This window comes from Mauremys reevesii, linkage group 1, assembly GCF_016161935.1.
Source record: "Mauremys reevesii isolate NIE-2019 linkage group 1, ASM1616193v1, whole genome shotgun sequence".
Classification (NCBI taxonomy): domain Eukaryota; kingdom Metazoa; phylum Chordata; order Testudines; family Geoemydidae; genus Mauremys; species Mauremys reevesii.
The window spans coordinates 36278684-36302170 of NC_052623.1; the positions used below are offsets into that span (position 1 = coordinate 36278684).

The following is a 23487-nucleotide window of genomic DNA, read 5'->3' on the forward strand; positions in this document are numbered from 1 at the left end:
CAAAGTATTGAAAAGCTAATTTTTCCAATGAAAAAAAGTTTTGACAGAAAATTTTCAACCAGTCCTACTGATTGAGCTGAAGCTTGGTGTTCCAAATGAAATCCATCTCAGATACAATTTGCAAAATGAAAACTGAAAGAACAAGGATTGTAAATACAAAACACTGCCATTTTGGCCAGAACTCTGGAGCTATCTACCAGGGATCAACCCTTACATGATTCAGAATCCAGAGTCTGAGGCTAATAAAACTTATTTTCTTTCAGTTATGTAATTTTCCTACAAAGATGAGAGAGTTATGAAAAAGTGGTGTTACTTTTGTAGCACGTGTAGAATCAAATAAATGCAGAAAAGCAGACATACGAAAAGGATCTCAGGTAGTCTTTGTTAAATCATCCCTGTAATGATGTCAGCAGGAATCATTAGCATAATTTTCTTTTCCAAAGTCATAGGAAGGCATTCTTCTTTCTGATTACTTCTGTTCCTGTACATAGAGGAGTGATATGGGTAACTCTCATTGTGCTTAGCTCCTCTGGATTCAGAACACATTCTCCTTCTCGAAATATGTTGAAACCACAACAAATCAATTCCAGATCTGTCCAAATTTTAAATTCAGTGAGGTTTGCACAGGCATATCATTTGAATTTCTAATCTCAGAACAAGTCAAACTACACAATTTAGGGAGCTCACTGATCTTTTCATTGACCGTATTTTCATCAGGTTCTTATTGGAAGGAGGCCAAGAACAATTATTATAATGAACAGTCAGGGTTTGTGTGTGGCTTTTTATCTAGGAAACTGAGATTGATCTGAAGCCTTCAATAGGGATCAGGACTTTTTACATCTCATCTTGAAGTCAGCACCATTCTGTGGCACCCAGCTTATTTTTTCTTTGAGCTTTTCCATCCCATTGATCTGGCCTGACCCTGCTTAGCTCCTTATATAGGATGAGATCACAGCTTGAGGAGACATATTGCTTCTCACTCCAGAAGTGGATCCATTTCAGTGATAAGTGTCTACATAAAGTGTTCCAGAACCTTTCTGGATAAATGTTGCTAATATACATCAGTATAAATCAAATGGATAAACAAATACATTTTTGAAGTGAATATTAAATGAATTGGCACATGAAATTACAAGCCCAACAGCAAAGATTTTTAATGAATCCATAAACTCGGTGTTTGTACCCGGTGACTGAAGAATTGCAAATATAGTAACTATATTTAAGAAAGAAAAAAGAAGTGGCCTGGGAAACTACCAACCTGTTAGTTTGACCTCAATTGTATGCAAGGCCTTAGAACAAATTTTGAAAGATAGAGTAGTTAAGGACCTAGAAATAAATGATATTTGGTATAAAATATAATATGGTTTTACAAAAGATAGAACAAGGCAGACCAACCAAGATAACCAAGAAAAGAAGTAGAACTGATCTAACTGGATTTCAGTAAAGCATATGATATAGTTCCATAGGGCAAATTATTAGTTAAATTGGAAGATGGAGATTAATATGAGAATCAAAAGGTGGGTAAGGAACTGGTTTAAGGGGAGACGGCAACATGTCATGTTGAAAGGTGAACTGTGAGGCTGGAGGGAGGTTACAAATGGAGTTTCTCCAGGATTGGTCGTGGGACCAATCTTATTTAATGTTTTCAATAATGATCTTGGCACAGAAAGTTGGAGTGTGCTAATAATATTTGCAGAAGATCCAAACTGGGAGGCATTGCCAAATACAGAGGAAAACTGAAATATCAAACAAGAAGATTTGGACAGTCTTTAAAACTGGAGTAATAGAAATGGGATGAAATTTAATAGTGCAAAGTAATAACAAGAATGTTTGCTATATGCTGGGGACATGCCAGAGGGAAGTGACAGAGGAGAAAGACCTGGGTGTATTGGTCAACCACAGGATGACTATGAGCTGCCAATGTGATGCAGCCGTGTAAAGGCCAATGCAATCATAAAACTCATCAGGTGAGGTATTTTCAGTAGAGACAGGGAAGTACAATGTTGGCATAAGAACATATAGATTTAAATTAGCCATCAATGAGTTTAGGCTTGAAAAGATTTGAAGGTTTCTATCCATCAGAGGAGTGAAGTTCTAGAACAACCTCCCAGGGGGAATAGTGGGGACAAAAACCATAATTCTTTGAAGACTGATCCATTTATGGGATAGGCCCATCCACAACTGCTATTAGTAATTTTCCTCAATGGCGGGTGATAGGACATCCAATGGAGAGGGCTCTGAGTTACTACAGAGAATTCTTTCCCCGGTGTCTGGCTGGTGGGTCTCACCCACATGATTAGGGTATCACTGATCACCATATTTGGGGTCAAGAAGGAGTTCCCCCAAGTCAGATTGGCAAAGCCCCTTCCTCAGCAGCCTGGGGTGTGGGTCACTTGCTGATGTGAACTAGAGTAAATGGTGGATTTTCCGTAACTTGAAGTCTTTAAATCAAAATTTGAGGACTTCAATAACTCAGTCAGAGGTTATGGGCCTATTGCAGCAGTGGATGGGTGAAGGTCTGTGGCCTGCAATGTGCAGGAGGCCAGACTAGAGTCGGGGGTAGTCATCAGGTGGCCCGCGGGCCAAATCCAGACTGCCAGATGCTTTTGAATAGACCGCAAAAACTTTTTATTTCCTTATTATTGTCATTATTGTAGTTATTTTTGTATTATTTTTTCTGGAATCTGGACCTTGACTATACCGTGACCAAGAAATTTGGACCTTAACAAAAATAATTGCTTACCCCTGGCACTAGAAGATCATCACAGTCCATTCTGGCCTTAAAGTCTAGGAGTCTATGGAACACCTGATGGAGAACTCCCTGCAATCCACCTCCCTTGTTAGGTCACACTTTGATAATAGCCAATACCTTGATCTATACCCATAAGTGAATAGGTGCTTCAATAGATCATTGAATCCCATATGATAAATACTTCTTCTGGCTCATCCTACTCCTATGTTCAGGAACTTCATTCTGCAGCAGTGGATGCTTCTGAGTCCTCTCTGAGCGTATCTTGAAGCAGAGTATATTGCAGTAATCTAGCCATGATCCACATCAGAGAGGAATGTTGATAGCCTCCAGATCAACCACAGGCAAATAATTGTACACATAGGCTGTTTGTCACTTGAGACTCCACAATGACTAATGGTTCTAATATGACCCCAAGACAACAAATCCACCATAGTTACTTCCCCGTAAATATTCGCATGAGGGCATAACCATGCAGTTTGTCTCTAGATCCAGCTCTAAAGGCTCCTGTAATTCAAGGAGGAGTCAGATCTTCTCAATGAAAGGCAGCATATAAATATAAACTATTCATAATTAGAGCTGGTCATAAAATTTTCATGAGAAGTTTTTTCATCAGAAAAAGTTGTTTCAACAAAACCAAACTTTTTAAAGATGTTGTATTTCAACAAAATTTCTGATGAAAGAAAATTATTTCAGCATGACATATGTTTCATTTTGGAAAAAAATTGTTTTGGAAAATTTCAAAGTTGTTTCAAATTTCAAAATTGTGTTAAATTTTATGTTTTTGTGTTTTTTTTAAATTTTCATATTATTGTCATTATTTCAGTTTGTTTTGTAATGAAACAGTTTGATACAAACAGGAGACACATTGATCTAGAGAAGAAGATAACATGTTTCAAGCATTACTAACCCTGACTGACAACTGAACTGATCAGTACCAGCAGCTGCCCTTTATAATATGAACAATAAAATAAAAACTAATAGATTATTTCAACTATGTTATATGATGACCTCACAATAGTAGTGCATAATATGTTATTGCTTATGTGCTATTAAAGTTAAAAATAATATAAAATGAAAAAAAATCTAAGCAAAATTTCAACATTTTATGAAACAATACTTTTCCAAAATGACAAAAATTTACAGAATGTTTGTTCTGCAAAATATTTTGAAATCGTTCAGATTCTAACAGAAAAACATTTAAAATGTTAACATTTTCCATGAATCAGAAATAGTGAATTTCAATCCGCTCTCTTCATCATAAGGCACTGCAGCATCACTCAAAAGTTTAGTGGGGGAAGTGAAATATACCTAATTCAATTTCAATTGTTGGGAGAAATGTAGGGAGGCAAAATGTAGTTCCCCAAAACTGGATTATGACTTGGATACTGGAGAAATTATATGGGAAAGAGTATTAAAAATAAGCGTGCTATATAGCAGATTTGCTTATAGAGCCATGAAAGTGGATTCTCCTCCCCACTTATAACAATGTATTGTACACAATATTCTTTGGATGACACATTAACAACCCTCTACAGGCTACAGATTAGACACAGGGCAGCCTCTTCACCTTTATTTCTCTTTTTTCTGTGCATGAAAGTCTTTTATCGGTGAAGGAAATCAATAAACAGGAAATGGTAAAAAGAAACAAAAGAGCTATTAAATGTCTGTTATAAATGGTACACTGCTAATACTTTTCCACTTACACCATATCCATGCATGGTAAGGAGCAATAAACAGTGTTAAAGTAATGTAAAAATGGATTTATTTTTCAAGACCCTCCTATCATAGATTAAGAAATGAAAATAAGGCACTGTCAGCATTGTAAAAAGAAATAAAGTGTAAATCACATTAGTAGCAAAATTAAATAACTTCCCTTTCCATGCAACTAAAATGTTGTGTTATGTTGACAGATCTGGGAAATTTTAGTGGCCGGACGAGAAGTGCAGTCTCTGTACGAGAAGGTCAAGGGGTTGTTCTGATGTGCTCTCCTCCACTTCATTCACCAGGTACAGTAGACTGCATTTTGTATTGATACTGCTCTGTTTTACGATCTGCTCATTATTTTAGAACACATTTGACTGAAACTTTAAAGGTGAAATATGCACAATTCTGCTGACAGTTCTTGGAGTACCAAAGGAGTAATTAAAGATCATATACTGTAAATGCCATTGAGTAGGCAGGGTTTCTGGGATAAGATTGTCTTATTCCCACTATTACTGTTGACTATAACAGCAATAATCTCCATACCGCCAATGAGTAATATGCTGCCTTCGAGTCACAGAAGGTGATTTCTTTTAGAGTTTAGAAGCCTTCAAAAATTTGTTCCAGTGCAGAGATGCAGTTGTTGAATACAAATTGAATTTTGTTTTGACTAGTACAGCAATGATTTTGGTTGCATTCCCTTGCTGCATAGCTTTGTTTCCAGCACAACAGCATCATTGCTAGAAGTCAGAAATAATCATAAATCCCAAGAAATGGATCCATCTGAAACTTTCCAAACAAAAGCTTAGAAATGCCAGCGTGGTTATGTTTTTCCTTCTCAAACTCATTCTCCTGTAGAGGGTGTGTGGATGGGTAAATATTTGTTATAGAAAGTCTGATATTTTCACACTGAATATTCAGGAGTAATTCCTAGAGATACTTTAGATAATTCAATAACTTTCTTGTCCATAGACACTGTAGAATAGTTCTTTTCCTACTTGGGCTTGCGTTCCATGTTTAGAGGAGATTTGCTTCTGGGTTCATATAGCCGTCTTGAGAGAGGTTATACTCTGTAGAAAGAAGAGGAGAGGTTAAACCAAAGGGAGGACAATCCTGTTTAATTTGGTAGAACAGGGTCTTGGTTAGGTGGGGAGGTGGTGGTGGTGGTTGTTGTTGTTGTTTTATGGTGTTTTTTTTCTTTTGTTGGAGGGGCAGCAGGTGGGGTTGGATTCTATGGCACTGTGGGCTGATTTCCAACTATCTGTCCTATACCCCTCCAAAAACTCTCTGCTCTTTTCTGGGCCCATTCTCCCAGTTGCTCATATCCTTTGATGGTCTCTTCTAATCTAGGACACCATAGTATCTAAGCAATTAGCTCCTTTTCATTCAATGATATTGCACAGTACTGAGGCATCACTAGTACATTCAGTGAGGTAGTAAAGAATAAAATTGTCAGACACATAGAAAAACATAAACTCTTGAGCAATAGTCAACATGGTTTCTGTAAAGGGAAATCGTGTCTTACTAATCTATTAGAGTTCTTTGAAGGGGTCAACAAACATGTGGACAAGGGGGATCCGGTGGACATAGTGTACTTAGATTTCCAGAAAGCCTTTGACAAGGTCCCTCACCAAAGGCTCTTACGTAAATTAAGCTGTCATGGGATAAAAGGAAAGGTCCTTTCATGGATTGAGAACTGGTTAAAGGACAGGGAACAAAGGGTAGGAATTAATGGTAAATTCTCAGAATGGAGAGGGGTAACTAGTGGTGTTCCCCAAGGGTCAGTCCTTGGACCAATCCTATTCAATTTATTCATAAATGATCTGGAGAAAGGGGTAAACAGTGAGGTGGCAAAGTTTGCAGATGATACTAAACTACTCAAGATAGTTAAGACCAAAGCAGATTGTGAAGAACTTCAAAAAGATCTCACAAAACTAAGTGATTGGGCAACAAAATGGCAAATGAAATTTAATGTGGATAAATGTAAAGTAATGCACATTGGAAAAAATAGCCCCCCAACTATACATACAACATGATGGGGGCTAATTTAGCTACAACGAGTCAGGAAAAAGATCTTGGAGTTATCGTGGATAGTTCTCTGAAGATGTCCATGCAGTGTGCAGAGGCGGTCAAAAAAGCAAACAGGATGTTAGGAATCATTAAAAAGGGGATAGAGAATAAGACTGAGAATATATTATTGCCCTTATATAAATCCATGGTACGCCCACATCTCGAATACTGTGTACAGATGTGGTCTCCTCACCTCAAAAAAGATATTCTAGCACTAGAAAAGGTTCAGAAAAGAGCAACTAAAATGATTAGGGGTTCAGAGAGGGTCCCATATGAGGAAAGATTAAAGAGGCTAGGACTCTTCAGTTTGGAAAAGAGAAGACTAACGGGGGACATGATAGAGGTATATAAAATCATGAGTGATGTTGAGAAAGTGGATAAGGAAAAGTTATTTACTTATTCCCATAACTCAAGAACTAGGGGTCACCAAATGAAATTAATAGGCAGCAGGTTTAAAACAAATAAAAGGAAGTTCTTCTTCACGCAGCGCACAGTCAACTTGTGGAACTCCTTACCTGAGGAGGTTGTGAAGGCTAGGACTATAACAATGTTTAAAAGGGGACTGGATAAATTCATGGTGGCTAAGTCCATAAATGGCTATTAGCCAGGATGGGTAAGAATGGTGTCCCTAGCCTCTGTTTGTCAGAGGATGGAGATGGATGGCAGGAGAGAGATCACTTGATCATTGCCTGTTAGGTTCACTCCCTCGGGGCACCTGGCATTGGCCACTGTCGGTAGACAGATACTGGGCTAGATGGACCTTTGGTCTGACCCGGTACGGCCTTTCTTATGTTCTTATGAGGAGAAGGAGATGGGCAGAAGTGGGGCAATTCCAGCACATACACAGGTACTGGGTCTGGCTTCGCAATACAGGCAGAGACTGAAAGGACAGAGGGAATTGGTCATTGCTGCATTCATAAGCCACCCTACTCTTTACCATCTATCATTTCACAAAACACCTCACCTTCCTACGTGCTACCCAAATGCATGCCCTTCATATGTTTTCCCAAGAATTCCTCCAGCTATGCCTGTCCAAATCTTCTGAAGGGTAAAAGAGTGGCACAGATGTTAAGAGCTACTCCTGAGGGCATTCTGCACCAAAAAAAAAAATTCTGTGCACAATATTTTAAAATTCTGCAGAATTCTGCAAGTTGTATTTATCAATAAATAAATGCAGAGGCTCCAGCATGGCAGAGGGGTGCACAGGCCACTGGCTGTATGAAGGTAGGAGATCACCCTGCAGCCTCTCCTCCCCCCACCCTCAGGACATGGGCTCAGTGATGAGGCTGTATCTGACACTAACACAGTACAAGTCCTGGGCCTGCCCCAGAAACACCCTGGGGTCCTGCCCCTCTGCACCAGGTGCACCAGATTTGGGGCAGGCAGGGTCAATCAGGCAGAATCCAAGTGTGGAGGGCCTCAGTGTGGGAGGGATCCATGTGTGGGGTGAGAGGATTTTGTTGGGGACAATCTGGGTGCAGACAGCTCAGTGAGGGGTCTAGGTGTGGGGGATCTGGATGCATAGAGTCTCGTGGGGGGGTTCCATATGCAGGGATAATGGGACTCTGCACAGGCTTCTAGGTGAAAGTGGTTGGGGCTCAGCAGAGGGGTCTGGCTGTGGGAGTCTCTGCAGGGGGATCTGGGTGCTGGGGGAGTGGGGCTTGGTGGGGTGGGGGTCTGGGTACAGCTGGTTCAGGGTCAGTGGAATGGGGGTCTGGATGTGGGGGCTCAGGGTGGTGCAAGAGGGTGAGACTCATCAGAGTGCAGGGAGCTCAATGTGGGGTGGTCTGGGTGCAGGCGTGGGGGTCCGGAGGCAGGGGGGCTGAGTGCAGGGGGGCTCCAGATGCAGGGGTTGAGGTTCAGATATAGAGGGCGGGGTGTGTGTGTGGATGTATGGGATGAGGCTTGGTGGGGGTATCTGGGTATAGGAGGTCCAGATGCATGGGGGTTGGGTGGATGGAGAGCAGATCCCCAAATAGTGACCCCTCCCTCCCACAGCTGAGGAGCAATGGGGGCAGGAAGCAGGGCAGGATGCTGAGCTTCCTGCAGCTGGGGTAGGTTTCTGGGTTTGGGTCTGACACAGCCCCAGCCACTCCTTGCAGGGGAAGAGGAAGTTCCATCTTTCCTGCCTCCTGCCCAGCTGGGACTAGCAGCTGATCTTGGCTCAGGGTAAGAGACACTGGCTGGGGTGTCCCCAGCCCTGCAGTGACTTACCCCTCTGCCAGCTGCTCTGGGTGCCTGAAACGATGTACCTGCGCAGTTAGGGAGTGACTGCTCTTGAAGCTTCCCTTTGCTTCCCTGTCAGAAAGTCATTTTTCTGTGGGGAAGCAAAGAAATCTGGGGGACATGAATTCTCTGCATGCACAGTGGCACAGAATTCCCGCAGGAGTAAAGAGTATAAGTAATGCAGCAGAATCTTTATCACGGTGATGATGTGCAAGGTGGTAAGAACCCAGCTGACCCATCAGGTCCAGCATGAATTTGCAAGACTGGCCATTAGAAAAGAGCAAGTTTTTACTTGCAGTGTGAACAAATTTGATATTGAAATCAGTGTGAGAGAATCAATAAGGAACTCAATGATGCCAGTGTTACAAAGTCTCTTTTCAGAGCATAGCTACATTTTAAAGCTTTGTAGATAAGAGGGTCAAAAATGTTGATATTGGGAGTCTCTTTTTTTTTGCATGCCCATCTTTAGGTATATTAGGTCTGATTTTGAGAGGTATTGGGCATCTGAAACTCCTATTGTCTTCTGTGGTAGTCTTTAGAGGAGAGAAATTTTGTTCACTGAAAATCACTTTGGAGATAGACCTGTAGGTGAATAACTGGTCACATTGCTATTTAAGTGGCCCATTAGCTGAGGCACCTATAGCCAAGGCTGCTATTTAAAGTGTATATAGAATGTGTGAATGTCCCAGATGAGATGATCATGAGTTATATTTTATTTTACTTTGGTTACATATGTCTACACTGTAGCTGGGAGCTAGCTGTCTGAGCACAAACCTATCCAGACCACCTGAGTATATACTCATGTTGCCCATGCAACCCCTGGCTACACTGATGTTTCAGTGCTCTAGCTTGAGCGGAGCTAGTTCAGATCTATTCACCTGCACTGGGAAACTTGCTCCCAGCTGCAATGTAGACATAACTTTATTTCTTGGTAGATGAACACCATGGGCTTAACTGTGAAGTCCTTATTCACATTGGTGATCATTTACTCTCACAAATAGTCCCACTGAAGTCATTCCTCCTGGACATCTCCCTCAATAAACTCCAGTTCTTATCTCAGGACAAAGGTCTGAGGTGGAATGTCAAATTTAATCACTCCCCACAGCCTCTTAAGCAATACCTCCAACAACAAGGTCCTAGTCCTCCATCATCAAATTAGTGGGACTGCTCGCTTGAGTAACTGCTCACCAGCATGAATAAGGATTGCACAGTTGGGATCTTCAAAGCCAGTGACGGTATCGTAGTGGCAGGGCACAAATGACTCTGTGAAGAACAGGAATGAAAGAAATACTGGTTTATGAATTTAACTTGTTTTCACATATGAGATAAAGTGTGATTAAATAACACAAACTTGATTCACACAGAATACGAGTTCCTTCAAATAAGTCTGAGCAATTGTACAAGGCACCAGTCAGTGGTGAATACTTTTATCAGCTGCTTGCCAATCTCTAAACAAGACTGCTGAACAATTGATAAAAATACTACACAGATTTCTTTTCAGAGGGCTTTGCAATATAATCACAGAGTAGTTTTCATATGCATATAGGTCTGTTTTGTGTTTATTAATGTATTTTTGCTTTGATGTGTTATCCAGGGATGATAATAATGATTAAAAAACCCCAAAGAAACAAAAATGAAGAAAATGAAATGTTTTTAAATAAATCATTTGATTAGTTGTACAGTTTCTTGTTCCAAATCATTTCCATATGAAAAGAGCACAAAATACCCATCTAAAATAAATTTCCCAACTGTAGCGCCAGAAACCTATGTGGGACGTTGAGCAAAGGCAGAGGGGAGGAGAATGAAACTGAGCTTTGACTTGCATTAAGAAGTCCATTTTTCTGGTATTGATTTCTTTCACAGGAGATCACTGAATGGCAAAATTAAACAAGCCTCTCTCAGGATATCAGGATGGGAAAGAGTTTTTTTCTGTAGCGGTACCTTCCCCATATTGAAATGGAAAAAAAATATCAGGAACCTGATTTTGGATACATACATTCCTTCTGAAGATAAAAATCTACTGATGGACTCCTTTTTGGCCATCATTCCCAGGATAATACTTCCTACTTCTTTCAAAGGATTCCCTACACCATTTCAGTTTATCCCTCCCCAGCAGCTTTGACAATTAACTCAAAATATTCAATTGCTCCCTCACCTGGTGGGGCCATCCTGCCTAGATAAACTAATTCCTCTCCCTCCATGTGCCCTCTTATGTTAACTCTCGCTGATAGATGCTCATCGAGTTCAGCCTCCTCAAATGACAGCCTTTGTTCAGTGAGTCTATTTTAAGAGGCCTTTGCTGCATTTTTTCTATGGACAATAGTATAGTTCTTTATTGTGACTTTCTGAAGCATGTAAATATGGGTCTTTATTCAGTCATTTAATCGTGTTAATTACAAGGCTCACTATAGTGAGATTAAAAATGAATGGAAGATTTTATCCTTATTTACATTTTTCCCCACAGAATTAATGCTTTCAGTTGGCCCTTTTAATGCTTTTATTCAAAGCTTTTAGTATCTGCTTAATAGAGAATGAGTATTTTCATTGTTAAAATTAGAGCAGTGTTTACGTACTACATCATTCTGTGAGCATGGAAAGTAGATGCATGCTTCTTCCTGCCTCAAAGGGATATTACTGTCTGCAAAGGATGCTGCTTTTACAATCTTTCCACATAACAGCTGTACAGATGTTAAATTGTAACTTTTATATCTTTTCTAAAGGACAAATCTAGTTTTGCCCTATTTGGAAACAGTGCCATAAACTGCATCTTTTTATGCTTTTCTTTCAATATTACAAAAGCAGTAGCTTCTATGGGAAATGTTTCACAGATGATTAATGCCAGTCGTAGTACTTCCCATGCATCTTTTGGATGTCTGCGTAGAGTGTTTTGCTAACCTGGCAAGTCACTAAAAGGAAATGAGAACCTTTTTATCTTAAGGGCTGGGAGTTTTAGCTTGAGTTTTTATATGTACTAAATGGCTACCCCTGCCCCTACCTCATATAAACTACAAAAATTCACTTCAAATAACATTAAAAGAAAATTGCACTCACCTGCTCTGTATTCAGAACTTTGAAAATTCACAGAAAATAACTTCTTAGAACAGCTCAGACTCCGCAAAATGGATTTGAAAATAGTTTGCGTTAAAACTGAAACTACTGAGTGAAGATTGGGCTGAGCTGGAACATCAAATCCAGCTGTGCTGTACTTTGGGAGGTTTTCATACCCAGTTATGAGCTTCTTGGAACAGGCCTGTCTCTCTGCAGGAGACACTGCAACACAATCTTTGGTACTTACGTTGTCCCCATTATGACAGTATTTGACCCCTTTGTAATCTCTTTATTCTTTCACTATCCCTTTCGAGGTAGCAAAGTATTATTATCCCCAGTTTACAGATGGGGAACTGAGGCACAGAGAGGTTAACTAACTTGCTCAAGATCACACACAAAGTCCACAGCTGAGTAAAGAATTGAACGTGGATCTCCTGAGTCCAAGTCTCTATCTTTACCTAACTAGCTAACTAGCTCTGGACTTCACCACTCCAGACCAATACTATTTCTGAGCTTGCTTGCTGAATATTGATTGTATTATGACATAGGTATGTGATCCTACTATATGAGATTGTAATTTTGTTTCCAGTTCCTTCGTGCTATTATATTGCTTTAATACTGGATGCTTAATTGTACTATGCAGACCTTATAGACTAGATCTTGCATCTAGGAGAGAACAACAGCACATAGACAAAGTCACGAGTCTTTCCTCTCCCATGCAAATGAGGTGGCTCCACTCCTAGATTGGTTATCTGCCAAGCTGAAGGGCCTAATCTGCCCTATGTGGATGTGTTGGGCAAGAACACTGAGTGAATTTGCTCATCCGCCTTTTGATGGCATTTCCTCCATCAATGGTTCCACTACCCTCCTCAGGTGCTCATGAGCCCAAAGCCATTGGCACTTCCTGAGGTTTCTGGGTTAATTAACTGCTGCCCAGCACTCAGCGTTGACCAGTACAGGTTATACCACTTATGGTCATAGTGGTAGCAGATTTTCAATTCAGACCTGACCATAGGATCTCTCTCTAGCACACACAAAACCGGGAGGGCCCTGAACTGCAGGGCTCTCCCAGGAACTGCAGCAGGGAAAGGAGCAGAATGTGAGGCCACCAGACTGCCCCACTGCAACAGCTCCTCCAGCACGACTGCTGTACCACCCCCAGCCCTGCCCCCCCCCACAAGCCCTGTCCTCCAGCGGGGCTAGCTGCTGTACAGACAGAGGAGACCCTCCATGGAAGGGCTGGGGTGCTATAGCCGCACCACAGGAGCTGTGGGCACATGTTCTGCTCTTTTCACTGCTGTGGTTCCGAAGTCTCCAGTGCAGAGGGAGGAAGACAAACACCCCACCCCAGGTAAGGGGGTGTGGATCATGGGGAGGGGACAGGGAAAGTATGGGGACCCCCAGGCTGGGGGCAGGGTGGGGAGGAGTCATGTGGAGGGTAATGTGAGGTCACATGCCGTACCAATAAGAAATGGATTCCACTTGCACCACTGAGTAGAAGCACCTCTGAAATAACCACTGACATCCTCATCTTCAATTTGAACAGGGCCTGAGGTGACTGTTGATCACATTGAACCTTCGCTCACTAGTGATGTTTGCTTGTTCCCATATGGGCTTCTGTTAATGGAAGCATCCAGAGTCCTTATTGTGGCATCCTTTCTTTTGGTGCCCTGGAGGGACCAATCCAATTTGTGTTCTTTATCTGGGCACCAGCTTGACGTTTCAGCCCAGGTTCCTCACTGTGGAATCAACTAACAGGATTAGTTGCATCATCTTTCCTTCTGTTGCATCCCTTTCATTGCTCAATTCATGATCAGTAATTTTGCTGTTGATCACCCTTGGGCACTTATTTGTGTTTTCCTCCTCAGTCTTGTGAAGGCAGTGTGTGTGTTTGTGGTTGTCAAATTTAAATTATTTGGGTTTCTAGAATTTTCTATAGGATACAGCTGTGGCAAATTATGATTATTCAGGGAACTGATCTAGATACTCCCAATTTGTTAAAGCAGCAAAGAGTCCTGTGACACCTTATGGACTAACAGACGTATTGGAGCATGAGCTTTCGTGGATGAATACCCACTTCATCGGATGCATGTAGTGGAATTTTCCAGGGGCAGGTATATATATATGCAAGCAAGAAGCAGGCTAGAGATAACGAGGTTAGTTCAATAAGGGAGGATGAGGCCCTCTTCTAGCAGTTGAGGTGTGAAAACCAAGGGAGGAGAAACTGGTTCTGTAGTTGGCAAGCCATTCACAGTCTTTGTTTAATCCTGAGCTGATGGTGTCAAATTTGCAGATGAACTGAAGCTCAGCAGTGTTGGCAGTGTTTGCTTACTATATTTTAATTATAAGAATATGCCCAGACTCCTAAGCAATATTTGAAGGACTTAACTATAAATAAATGTTTTTTTTCACTTACACTTTCTTCATAGATAATTTTGAAAGTTTAAAATAAACACTATAAACTAAGAAAACAAGGAAGTTAAATTAATGAAAACAAATACACAATTGATCCACGTTCAGTAAAGTCTCTAACTTGTTGTAATTTGCTGTGTTCTACAAAACTTCTCAAGGAGTTAGCACTGTTGGTTGTTGTTTCATCATCACCACCACTCTACAATTCTTAAATCAAGAAATAAAAAAAAAAAGCTGTAACAAGCACCAAAAGTTTAGTGGCCTTAGATCTGGTGGATCACTCATTGGAATTCTTTTCCCCTCAGGAAGCGTGGAACCTAGAGAGGGAAAACTGGCTGACCTTGCTCAATTAAGCCGGCACATGATGCTGGGTGCATGGGCAGCATTGACAGGTTTCTGCTTTAGGGACATATGCTACTGTGTCACACTCTTACTAATGTCAGCAAGTATTACACTAGCTGCCAGTTCAGGGGAATCAAGTTATAAGTGAAAAGACTAAGGGAAAGAGGGATAAAGCAAGACAGATTAATTAATTTAAAAAATGCACTGAAAAATGTTGCTCCCAAACTCATGTGTTATTGCCTTTCAGGCATCTACCATATGTGTCTACTGGTCTGGATTCTGCCAAAGGGGACAGTAATGATGGGAAGTTTCTGTAATGGGAAAACTGATTTTCCCTAGGGACAAATTACTAACCTGTTACTAAAATGTCCTAGGATCATGGTGTTTTGTAAATTAGATATAACCAGCAGAAACTCTTCAACCCAGTAATTAAACTAGACAGAATGATCCTGCCAGATTTAAATTGAATTCTATATTCATTTAATCACATTTAGTCCTGTAACAAGTACTATAAGAGTAAAGTTGCCAGTTTAAGTTGGTAACCAGTCAATAATGTTGTGAAACTTTTCATGTTACAAGCTATTTTACATTTTAAAATATTTCCAACCTTGATTCAAAAGTGGGAATATATTCATTACATAAAAGTTAAGTAATGTAAGAATTTTTACAAAAGGAACAAATTGACCCAAAACTCCATATTCTTATTGTTACCGTTCAGCTCTGTTGCTGTGCTAAAATGACAGGTGGGACAATATAATCTCAAAAACATGTCAGTTAAAGATTTTTCAGTTTAACGGTCCATGGTATGGGGAAAAAATTAATTAATCCTAGACAGTCTCTCTAGTGCACACTATGGAAAAGTAGAAGAGGAGAGAGAGAGTAAATCAATATAGCTAAGGAGAAGAAGCCACAAATATAACGTTGATAAGATAGCTGGAACAAGAGGAAGTGTAAGATAAGGTGAGGGGGGGAGGTGATAAATTATTTATTTTTAATACTTCAGAGTCTAGTTCTTTCTCTGCATGTTTCTCTACCCTTGTGGAATAGTTTTATAGGATTTAACAGGAATGACAGCAATAGGGTTCTTTAGAAATGTAATGTAATTGACAACCAACCTCAATCTCACAGTGATTAACTGATTCCTTTCTATAGGTGTTGTTGCATAATGGGTATTAAGGAGAGATGTGGTGGTGGTAGGAAGCTTGACCTAGTGGGTAGGACTCTACTCAGGCACTTTTTGAAGGCACTCAGGAGACTGGGTTCAATTCCCAGGTCAGCTATGGACTTCTTGGACAAGATCCCCATATAATGAGGTTAATAATTCCATACCTCCCAGGCATGTTGTAAGGATAAAAGCCACAGTGCTGGGTGGGCCATAGATCTCTAGACATTGATCGTGTGGCCTTTTCAGATCAGTTCAGAGGGGGGTGGGGCTTGGGTATGTTTTTATTTAAAAAAAAATCTATATAAATTCCTTAAATGCCAGCCTTTCATTAGTTCAGCCAGGACTGCCTTGTACAATACAATAGTAACTGAGCCAAGCCTGATAGGATGGAGATTGTGAGGATTTAACAATAAATGATTTAAAGACGATGGCTGGGATTGAACAAAGAGAGAGAGAGATTGAATTTGTGATAGAGGTGTAACTCAGCATGGCTGGGGTGAAGCTGGATAGCTTTGCCTTTTAATATTCAGATTCAAGTCTGAAGGATTACGGCCAGACCTGCACTACTGACAATAAAAGATGTTTTCCATGGCAATAACAAAGAGCAGTGGGTGTTACCCACCTCCTTTTGGTCACCATGCCAGTGTAGGTTGTTTTTGACAATGCAACAATTAATAATATTCATGATGCAGATAATTTTCTTGCCCGTTTTCATCTTCTCTGCTCTCATGCTATGTTCCAACTTAGTTAAAATAATGTTAGAGAACTTCATTAGCAAGCTAATAAAATTCCTGTTGTGGTGCTGCTGTTATCTTACAGCAAAGATAATTTCATTGGTTTATCAGCTGTATTAAAATATCATTTTGATGGGATTATTTTTCTTTTGCAATTATAATTGGAGCTTAGACTGTGCAGAAATGGGGTAGGAGAATGGAGGTGGTGAACTAGCAATAAAGGGCTATTCCTGCAGCAGCCCCAAAATACAGATAACCACAGGACAAATTCATGTTAGCAGGACCAGTTACCTAACTCTGCTCCACTTCCAGTGCACTCAGCTCAGTCACAAGAGACTACGTGGCCCAGGAATACAGAAACAGTGAACTGTTCCCACTTTCCCACCCTGCGGGAACATAATGAGTGAAATTCTGGCCCCACTGAAGTCACTGGCAAAATTCTTATTGACTTCAGTGGGACCGAGTTTTTCATCCATTGTCTTCTGATGACTAGAAGAAAGGGAGAGGAATAGTGGGCAAAAATATAAAAACTAAAAAGGAAAGGAGAGTAAATTGTGAAAGAACGAGAAGAGACACAGAAAAGGTTTGAGACGGAGAATGGACAGGAAGAACAAGAATGCAAACAGCAGCTGAGACATATAACATGGCATGAGGGACACAGAAAGGGTGTCTATCCTTGAGAGCATTTCAAGGATCATAGGTCACAACCAAAAGGTTGAGAATATATAGCAATATGCTAGCAATATACGCTGTTTGACTCGGGTAGATCTAGGCAACTAATGGATTTTTCAGTTTGTTGGCAGTTTTGAAAAGTTTAAAAAATTGTTATAGGTCAAACAAAACATTTTATTTTGACAAAATGTTTCATTTTGATTTCACTCATTTTAAAATGTTTTGGGATTATTATTATTTTTTTTTACAAATTAAAGGACATTTTGGGTAAAAGAAAATTATTTCAAACCAAAATATTGAAATGTTAGGTTTTTAGAATTTTCTTTCATTTTTGTTTGTGTCTTCTAAAATGAACCATTTGGCAAAATCAACTCAAACTCACAAAATCTTTTGGTGTCACCAAATCGTAATGTATTTATTTATTTATTTATTTTTACCAAAAATAGGTTTTGAATGAAAAAATTCACTTAGTTGTTGTTATGGATACTTTTGCAAATTCAAAGCATGTCCTGGTATAGTGGCTATTCACTTCCATATACAGTACAATGGCCCAGATTTTCAAAGGCATGAATGCTTGACTAGCACAGTGGTTCTCAACCAGGCATCTCGGGGCCTCCTGGGGGGCTGCGAGCAGATTTCAGGCGGGCCGCCAAGCAGGTCCAGCAGTAGACTCACTGGGGCCCAGGGCAGAAAGACAAAGCCCCACGACATGGGGCTGAAGCTTGGGGCCCTGAGCCCCACCACCTGGGGCTGAAACCAAAGCTTGAGCAACTTGGCTTCGCAGGGGCTCTTGTACTGCTTGCTACCCACTAACGCCGGCCCCGTCTTTTATATGCAGAAAACCAGTTGTTGCGGCACAGATGGGCCATGGAGTTTTCATAGGGTGTTGCGGGTGGGTGAGGGGGGCTCAGAAAAAAAAAGGTTGAGAACCCCTGGACTAGCACACACACTCTATCCAAGTGTGTAAGCAAACTGGGGTTTGTGCATGTGTGTATATATCAAGATACACAGGACTATCCTAATTTGAACACACATGGGGAAATTTGAAAAATATATTATTGTTATTTATGATACTGTAACACTTAAAGATTCCAGCTGAGATTGTTTGTCTATTTTAGATGCTTATAAGGCCCCAGTTATCATAAGCCTTCCAATATCCATGAGAGGTGGAGAAGTATTGTAACCCCATTTTGCAGATGGCTCACTGAGGCACAGAGTCTAAGGCCAACATTTTCAAAATTGACAAGTAATATTAGATGGAGCTAGATGAGAACCACATTTTCTGTTTTGTGGGAAATTCTGCAATTTCAATTGTTTTCATTCCAAAAATGAACAATAATAAACAATTTTAAAATTTCTCATAAAACAAAATTCCAAAAACTATTAATTTGAGGTTGATCAAACATTTTTTTCCAATTTTGTCTTTTTTACACTTTGAAATGTTTTTATATAAAATAGTGAATTTCATTTTGAAAAATCATTTTGAGACCAAAATTGGACATTTTTATTCTGACAATAATGGGATGTTTTGACATTTAAAAAAAACACTTCACTGTTTTATAAGGTTTTTTTTCCCCCAAATTGAAATTTTATTGGAAATGTATCTTGGTAAAAACAAATTCTGAACAGCTCTAATTTTAGGTGCTTCAGTTTTGTGGCTCCCAATTTGAGACTCCGTTAAGCTACCTGATTTTTAGAAAGTGTCAAGCACCCACCATCTAAAAAAATCACTGATCACTTTTGAAAATCTTGGCCTAAGTGAGTTGTTCAGGGTCACATTGTAAATCTGTGGCAGGGGGAATTGAACCCAAGTCTATTGTGCTCCATACACACAGAATAGGTCATACTCTCAGTCCTGGACAGTTTACAGTCCCAGTGCAGGCAAGTGGTAGGAAGAAAACTATTATCACTGATTTATAATACTATATAGAGATTAAGAGACTGCCCAAAAGTCACACAGGAAGTCTCCAACAGCGCCAAGGGTTGAACTCACATCTCCAGAGAGCCAGTATAGTGACTTCACCACGAGCCCATCCTTCATCTCTAAAAATGAGTTTGGCCTTGAAAATCTGAATCAATGTTCTCAAGGCTACACAAGTGCTCAATCCGGGAGGGAGCAGAATGGCTTGTGGTTAGCATTACATTAATATCAATGTTTCTTTTAGAACAAAAAAAGAGAGAGAGAGTTGGCAAAGCATCTCCTTTTTCTGTGTGATATATATACAGTGTGACACGTCAGGTGTCACTTTGACTGCTGTTACTAAAGGGTTGAGTGGACAGATTATAATCATGAGAAAGTGCTCTAGGCGGGAAGTAAGACAACAGAAGTCTCTGTATTATCTCTAAATAACCGTTATGTGACAAGTAAAAGATGGATGGAAGCGTTTCACTGGGTTTCCAGTAGCTCAGCACAATGTACATTGATAATAGGGACTGGGCTGTATATTATGTATATGTTAAATCAGATGAGGGCTGGTTTTGCACTGTCAAACACTGCTGGTGATGTTACTGATTACATATGGCTGAACAGCAATATTGGCATTGTGAGGCAGATTACTAACTTTTGATAGGTATCTTCCTTCCCACCCCACTGGGTCTTTAAAATGTTTTTATTATAAAACATTTGTTATAAAGAGCTACTGTCATTTTTTTGGAAACTCAAAGGCTGTCTTTTGGAGCCCTAAAATTTACTTTCATGTTATTGTCCAGTGCATATGTTCACATATGACTGTCTTCAAAAGGAAGTGGTGGAAGCCTCATTGTTTGAATTATTCAAAACTAGGAAAAACCACCACACAGGAATTCAACAAGTTGATCTAATAGCCCTTTTCCATCCTGAACAGCTATGGATTTTCCTGGTTATAAGCATTACCGCTGTGCACAGTGGTTTATAGTCCTATTTTTGCTTCAGGATTTGGGGATCAGATTTATAATGGGAATATAAATGTGGGCAAGGGAGACTACTCACAACATCCCGCCATCCTAGTTGTACATCCATACAGTTCCACAAGGAGTGGAAGGCCGTATACTTTTGGTGGTTATAGAAACAAGGGAAATGGAAACACATTCTAGGGCACTTACAGGGGGCAATATTGCCTAGTGGATTGGGCTCCATGTTCAGTCACTGGCTTGCAGTGTGATCCTCAGCAAATCACTTCCTTCTGTGTTTCTCAATTTTCCCATTTGATACTGATCCACTTTGAGATCTAAAGATGAAAAATGCTGTAGAAGAGCTAGGTATTATTGTTAGTGTACCAGGGTTATGTGATGTTGTTTCTTGCATTTGGATATTTCTCAGCCATGAGCCAGCGTCTTTTGTGCTGGAATTCAACCTGTCATGACTGTCTTCTGTGCCTCTGTTTTCATTGTCTTTTTAGTTCATTTTCAGGCTTCTCATTCTTTTGAGCATTACACCATTGAAATATATCAATCTGCTGGCACCTTTGTGGTGGTTGAAGTGTTATGCTCCCATATTATACAACATTGTGCTGGGTGTACAACATGTAAGACCGTGGAGTATGACTTTTCACTGTGATCATCGCTGCAGGAGACTAAAATATGAAGAAACAGAGTGGGAAGGGGAATGGAGAGACTAGGAAAATGGGGAAATTGAAACCACAGAAATGTTGAGTATAGGAGCGGAGGCTGAGGTACAGAGAAGTGATGAGTGAAAGGAAAAAGGCAAGAGGATAAGAGAAAAAATATGTTAATCTGATACTGAAGGTTTTGCCAAGGTGCTGAAACATTCAAGCCAGGTAATAATAATTATACTTTGCACTCATGCAGAGATGTATATTTTTCAAAGGACTTTACAAACATGAAATAACTTCTTTGGTGCCCCTGAGAGATAGGTGGTTATTATGATGAAGAAGATAGTAATTTAAGGTTGGTGGTCTTATCATAGCAAAAACAAAAACAAAATTCAAGGAAAAAAATATGAACAGTGATTTTTTTTTAGTATAACAAGAAGAAAAGTTCATGGCACACAATATTTTTCCCATTTAAAAGATATTAAATGACAGCCATAAATAGTTTCAAAGCATATAAAGACAGCACTAAATAGAAAATGGTGGTAGAGTAAATTTGATGAAGTATTTATATGTTTCTGAATTACATGATGTTATAGATCTCTTGACATATCTAAACATATCTTGATCCAAAGAAAGGGTTACAAGGAGTATGACTTTTTTAGTTTAAAAAAATGAAAATCATAGCCAGACATACAGTCTTAGTAATCAAGTACCCACTTGGGCCAACACTCTCATGCATTTACCTACCCATGATGTGTAGTCCCTCTGAAGTCAGTATGTTTGAATAGGAAGCAAGTAGAGCTGGTCAGGAATCTTTCCACAAAAATGCTGAATTACCAAAACCAAAGCTTTTTGCAGAAACATATCAGGTTTGATGAACATTTCACCAGGGCTTCTCAGGGTCAGGATGGACCACCCCATAACAGCAAGACAATTAGGGTACTGAGCTGGGATGTGGGAGACACAAATTTAAGTCCCTGCTGTGATGCAGGCAGAACAGAGACTTGAACCTGAGTTTCCCATACCCCCCACAAATACCCTAACCATTGGGCGGTTGTCTATTCGGAAGTGGGTACCTGTCTCTCTTTTTCTCGCTCCTCCTCCCTCCCCCCCAATTTTTGGTAAGGTCTGTTTTTCCTTCCAATGCAGAATGAAAACAAATGTTGAAAGCTCGGGGGGGGGGGGTGTTTGTATTTGTTTTGGGTTTTTTTGTGTGTGAAACAGAAATCTTGTTTTCTATCTAGTCCTAGTAGAAGCAACTCTACACATGTGATCAAAGTGTTTCCAGGATTCGAGTGTTCTTAATTAGCTACCAGTTTTTGTATGCCAAATAGAAAAATGCGGTTCACCAGCTTTCAGAAACTGATAGAAACTGGTGAGAGAAAAACTTTCGTAGGTCATCTGCTAAACCTTAATGTCTGTGTGAATGGTTACAGGAAAGCAAATGTTTGAAGATTTATCACAGTAATGAAACCTGAACAAAGACAAATACATGTTTGGTGGAATTCTGTTCAGGCAGGTGAGCAATAGATACAGAACCCCCAGAGCAGAAAGGAAGCAATTTCATTGCTACTTGATAAATAGACAATATCTGTTGGTTCTATGTGAGTGCATCGCGATGCAACAAATAAATTGCCTTCATTAAAGATTTGCATGGAGGATTAATGAGGTTTGGTAATAAGCCATAGTAGCACAAAGAAATGCACCAAATATTATTAATTGGATTACAGTGGGAGGATAGGGGAAAGGGCTACTGTTATCATTCACCTTAGCTGATAGGAGTCCTTCCACTCCATGGATGTGAAGTGTGCTCAGTAGCTAAAGTCTGTAGCTTATTGCATTCTTGGTCTGTGATTGGTGCATGGCATGGTTGAATAGAGAGTTTGATGCTAGAGTTCAAAACTAAGCTTTGGGTAAAATAAGGATTTCAACAGGGCCACCCAGAGAAGTCAGGGGGTCTGAGGCAAAGCAATTTCAGGGGCCCCTTTCATAAAAAAAAAGTTGCAATACTATATAATACTATATTCTCGTGGGGGCCCCTGCAGAGCCCGGGGCAAATTGCCCCACTTGCCCCCCGGGCCGCCCTGGGAAAAATAAACATTTTAAAACCTTCCGCATCTTGGCACAAACCCAGTTTTGAGAAAACTTCTTTTCAAGTCACCTTTACAAGGTATCACTGGTTCTCAGCATCAGCTAGTGCTAAAAGGCACTAAAGCTCATTAAAAGGGTTGGACACATATTTTCTGTCAAAACTTTTTTTGGATCGAACACTAGGGGTTTTTAAAAAGCAGAAAAAATCATGGATAATGTCTGCTTTCCTTCAAAATTTGTTGTGTTTTTTTTAATTTAAAAGCTGAAATTAGTCTGCCAACCTGAATATGGTTTGGGGTTTCAGAAGTGTGTGGTCAAATATTTGCTGCTTGCTGTGTTGATTGTTTAAAGAAACAATAAAAAAATTCTGCTTAAAAAAAATCCAAAACTTTTGAACCTCCTCAGCTTGTGACCTAACATCAGAGATTTTTCCAGGTTTCTGATACTTTGCTGGCTTCCTTGACTCATATCTGTCTCCATAACTTTGGGTTCATTTAGGTTAGAACATAAGAACGTAAGAATGGCCACACTGGGTCAGACAAAAGGTCCATCCAGCCCAGTATCCTGTCTACCAACAGTGGCCAATGCCAGGTGCCCCAGAGGGAGTGAACCTAACAGGTAATGATCAAGTGATCTCTCTCCTGCCATCCATCTCCACCCTCTGACAAACAGAGGCTAGGGGACACCATTCGTTACCCATCCTGGCTAATAGCCATTAATGGACTTAACCTCCATGAATTTATC

General features: G+C 40.1%; 1 protein-coding gene across 2 annotated transcripts in view; it reads left to right on the forward strand.

Annotated features, from left to right (window-relative positions):
- The window catches only part of CNTN5 (contactin 5), a 965708-nt gene that overhangs the window by 673988 nt on the left and 268233 nt on the right, over positions 1–23487 (forward strand). For both annotated transcript variants that reach the window (XM_039485717.1, XM_039485709.1), the window contains one exon: positions 4663–4758. In XM_039485717.1, the coding sequence (XP_039341651.1) occupies positions 4663–4758 (96 nt within the window). The remainder of the gene's footprint in view (positions 1–4662; positions 4759–23487) is intronic.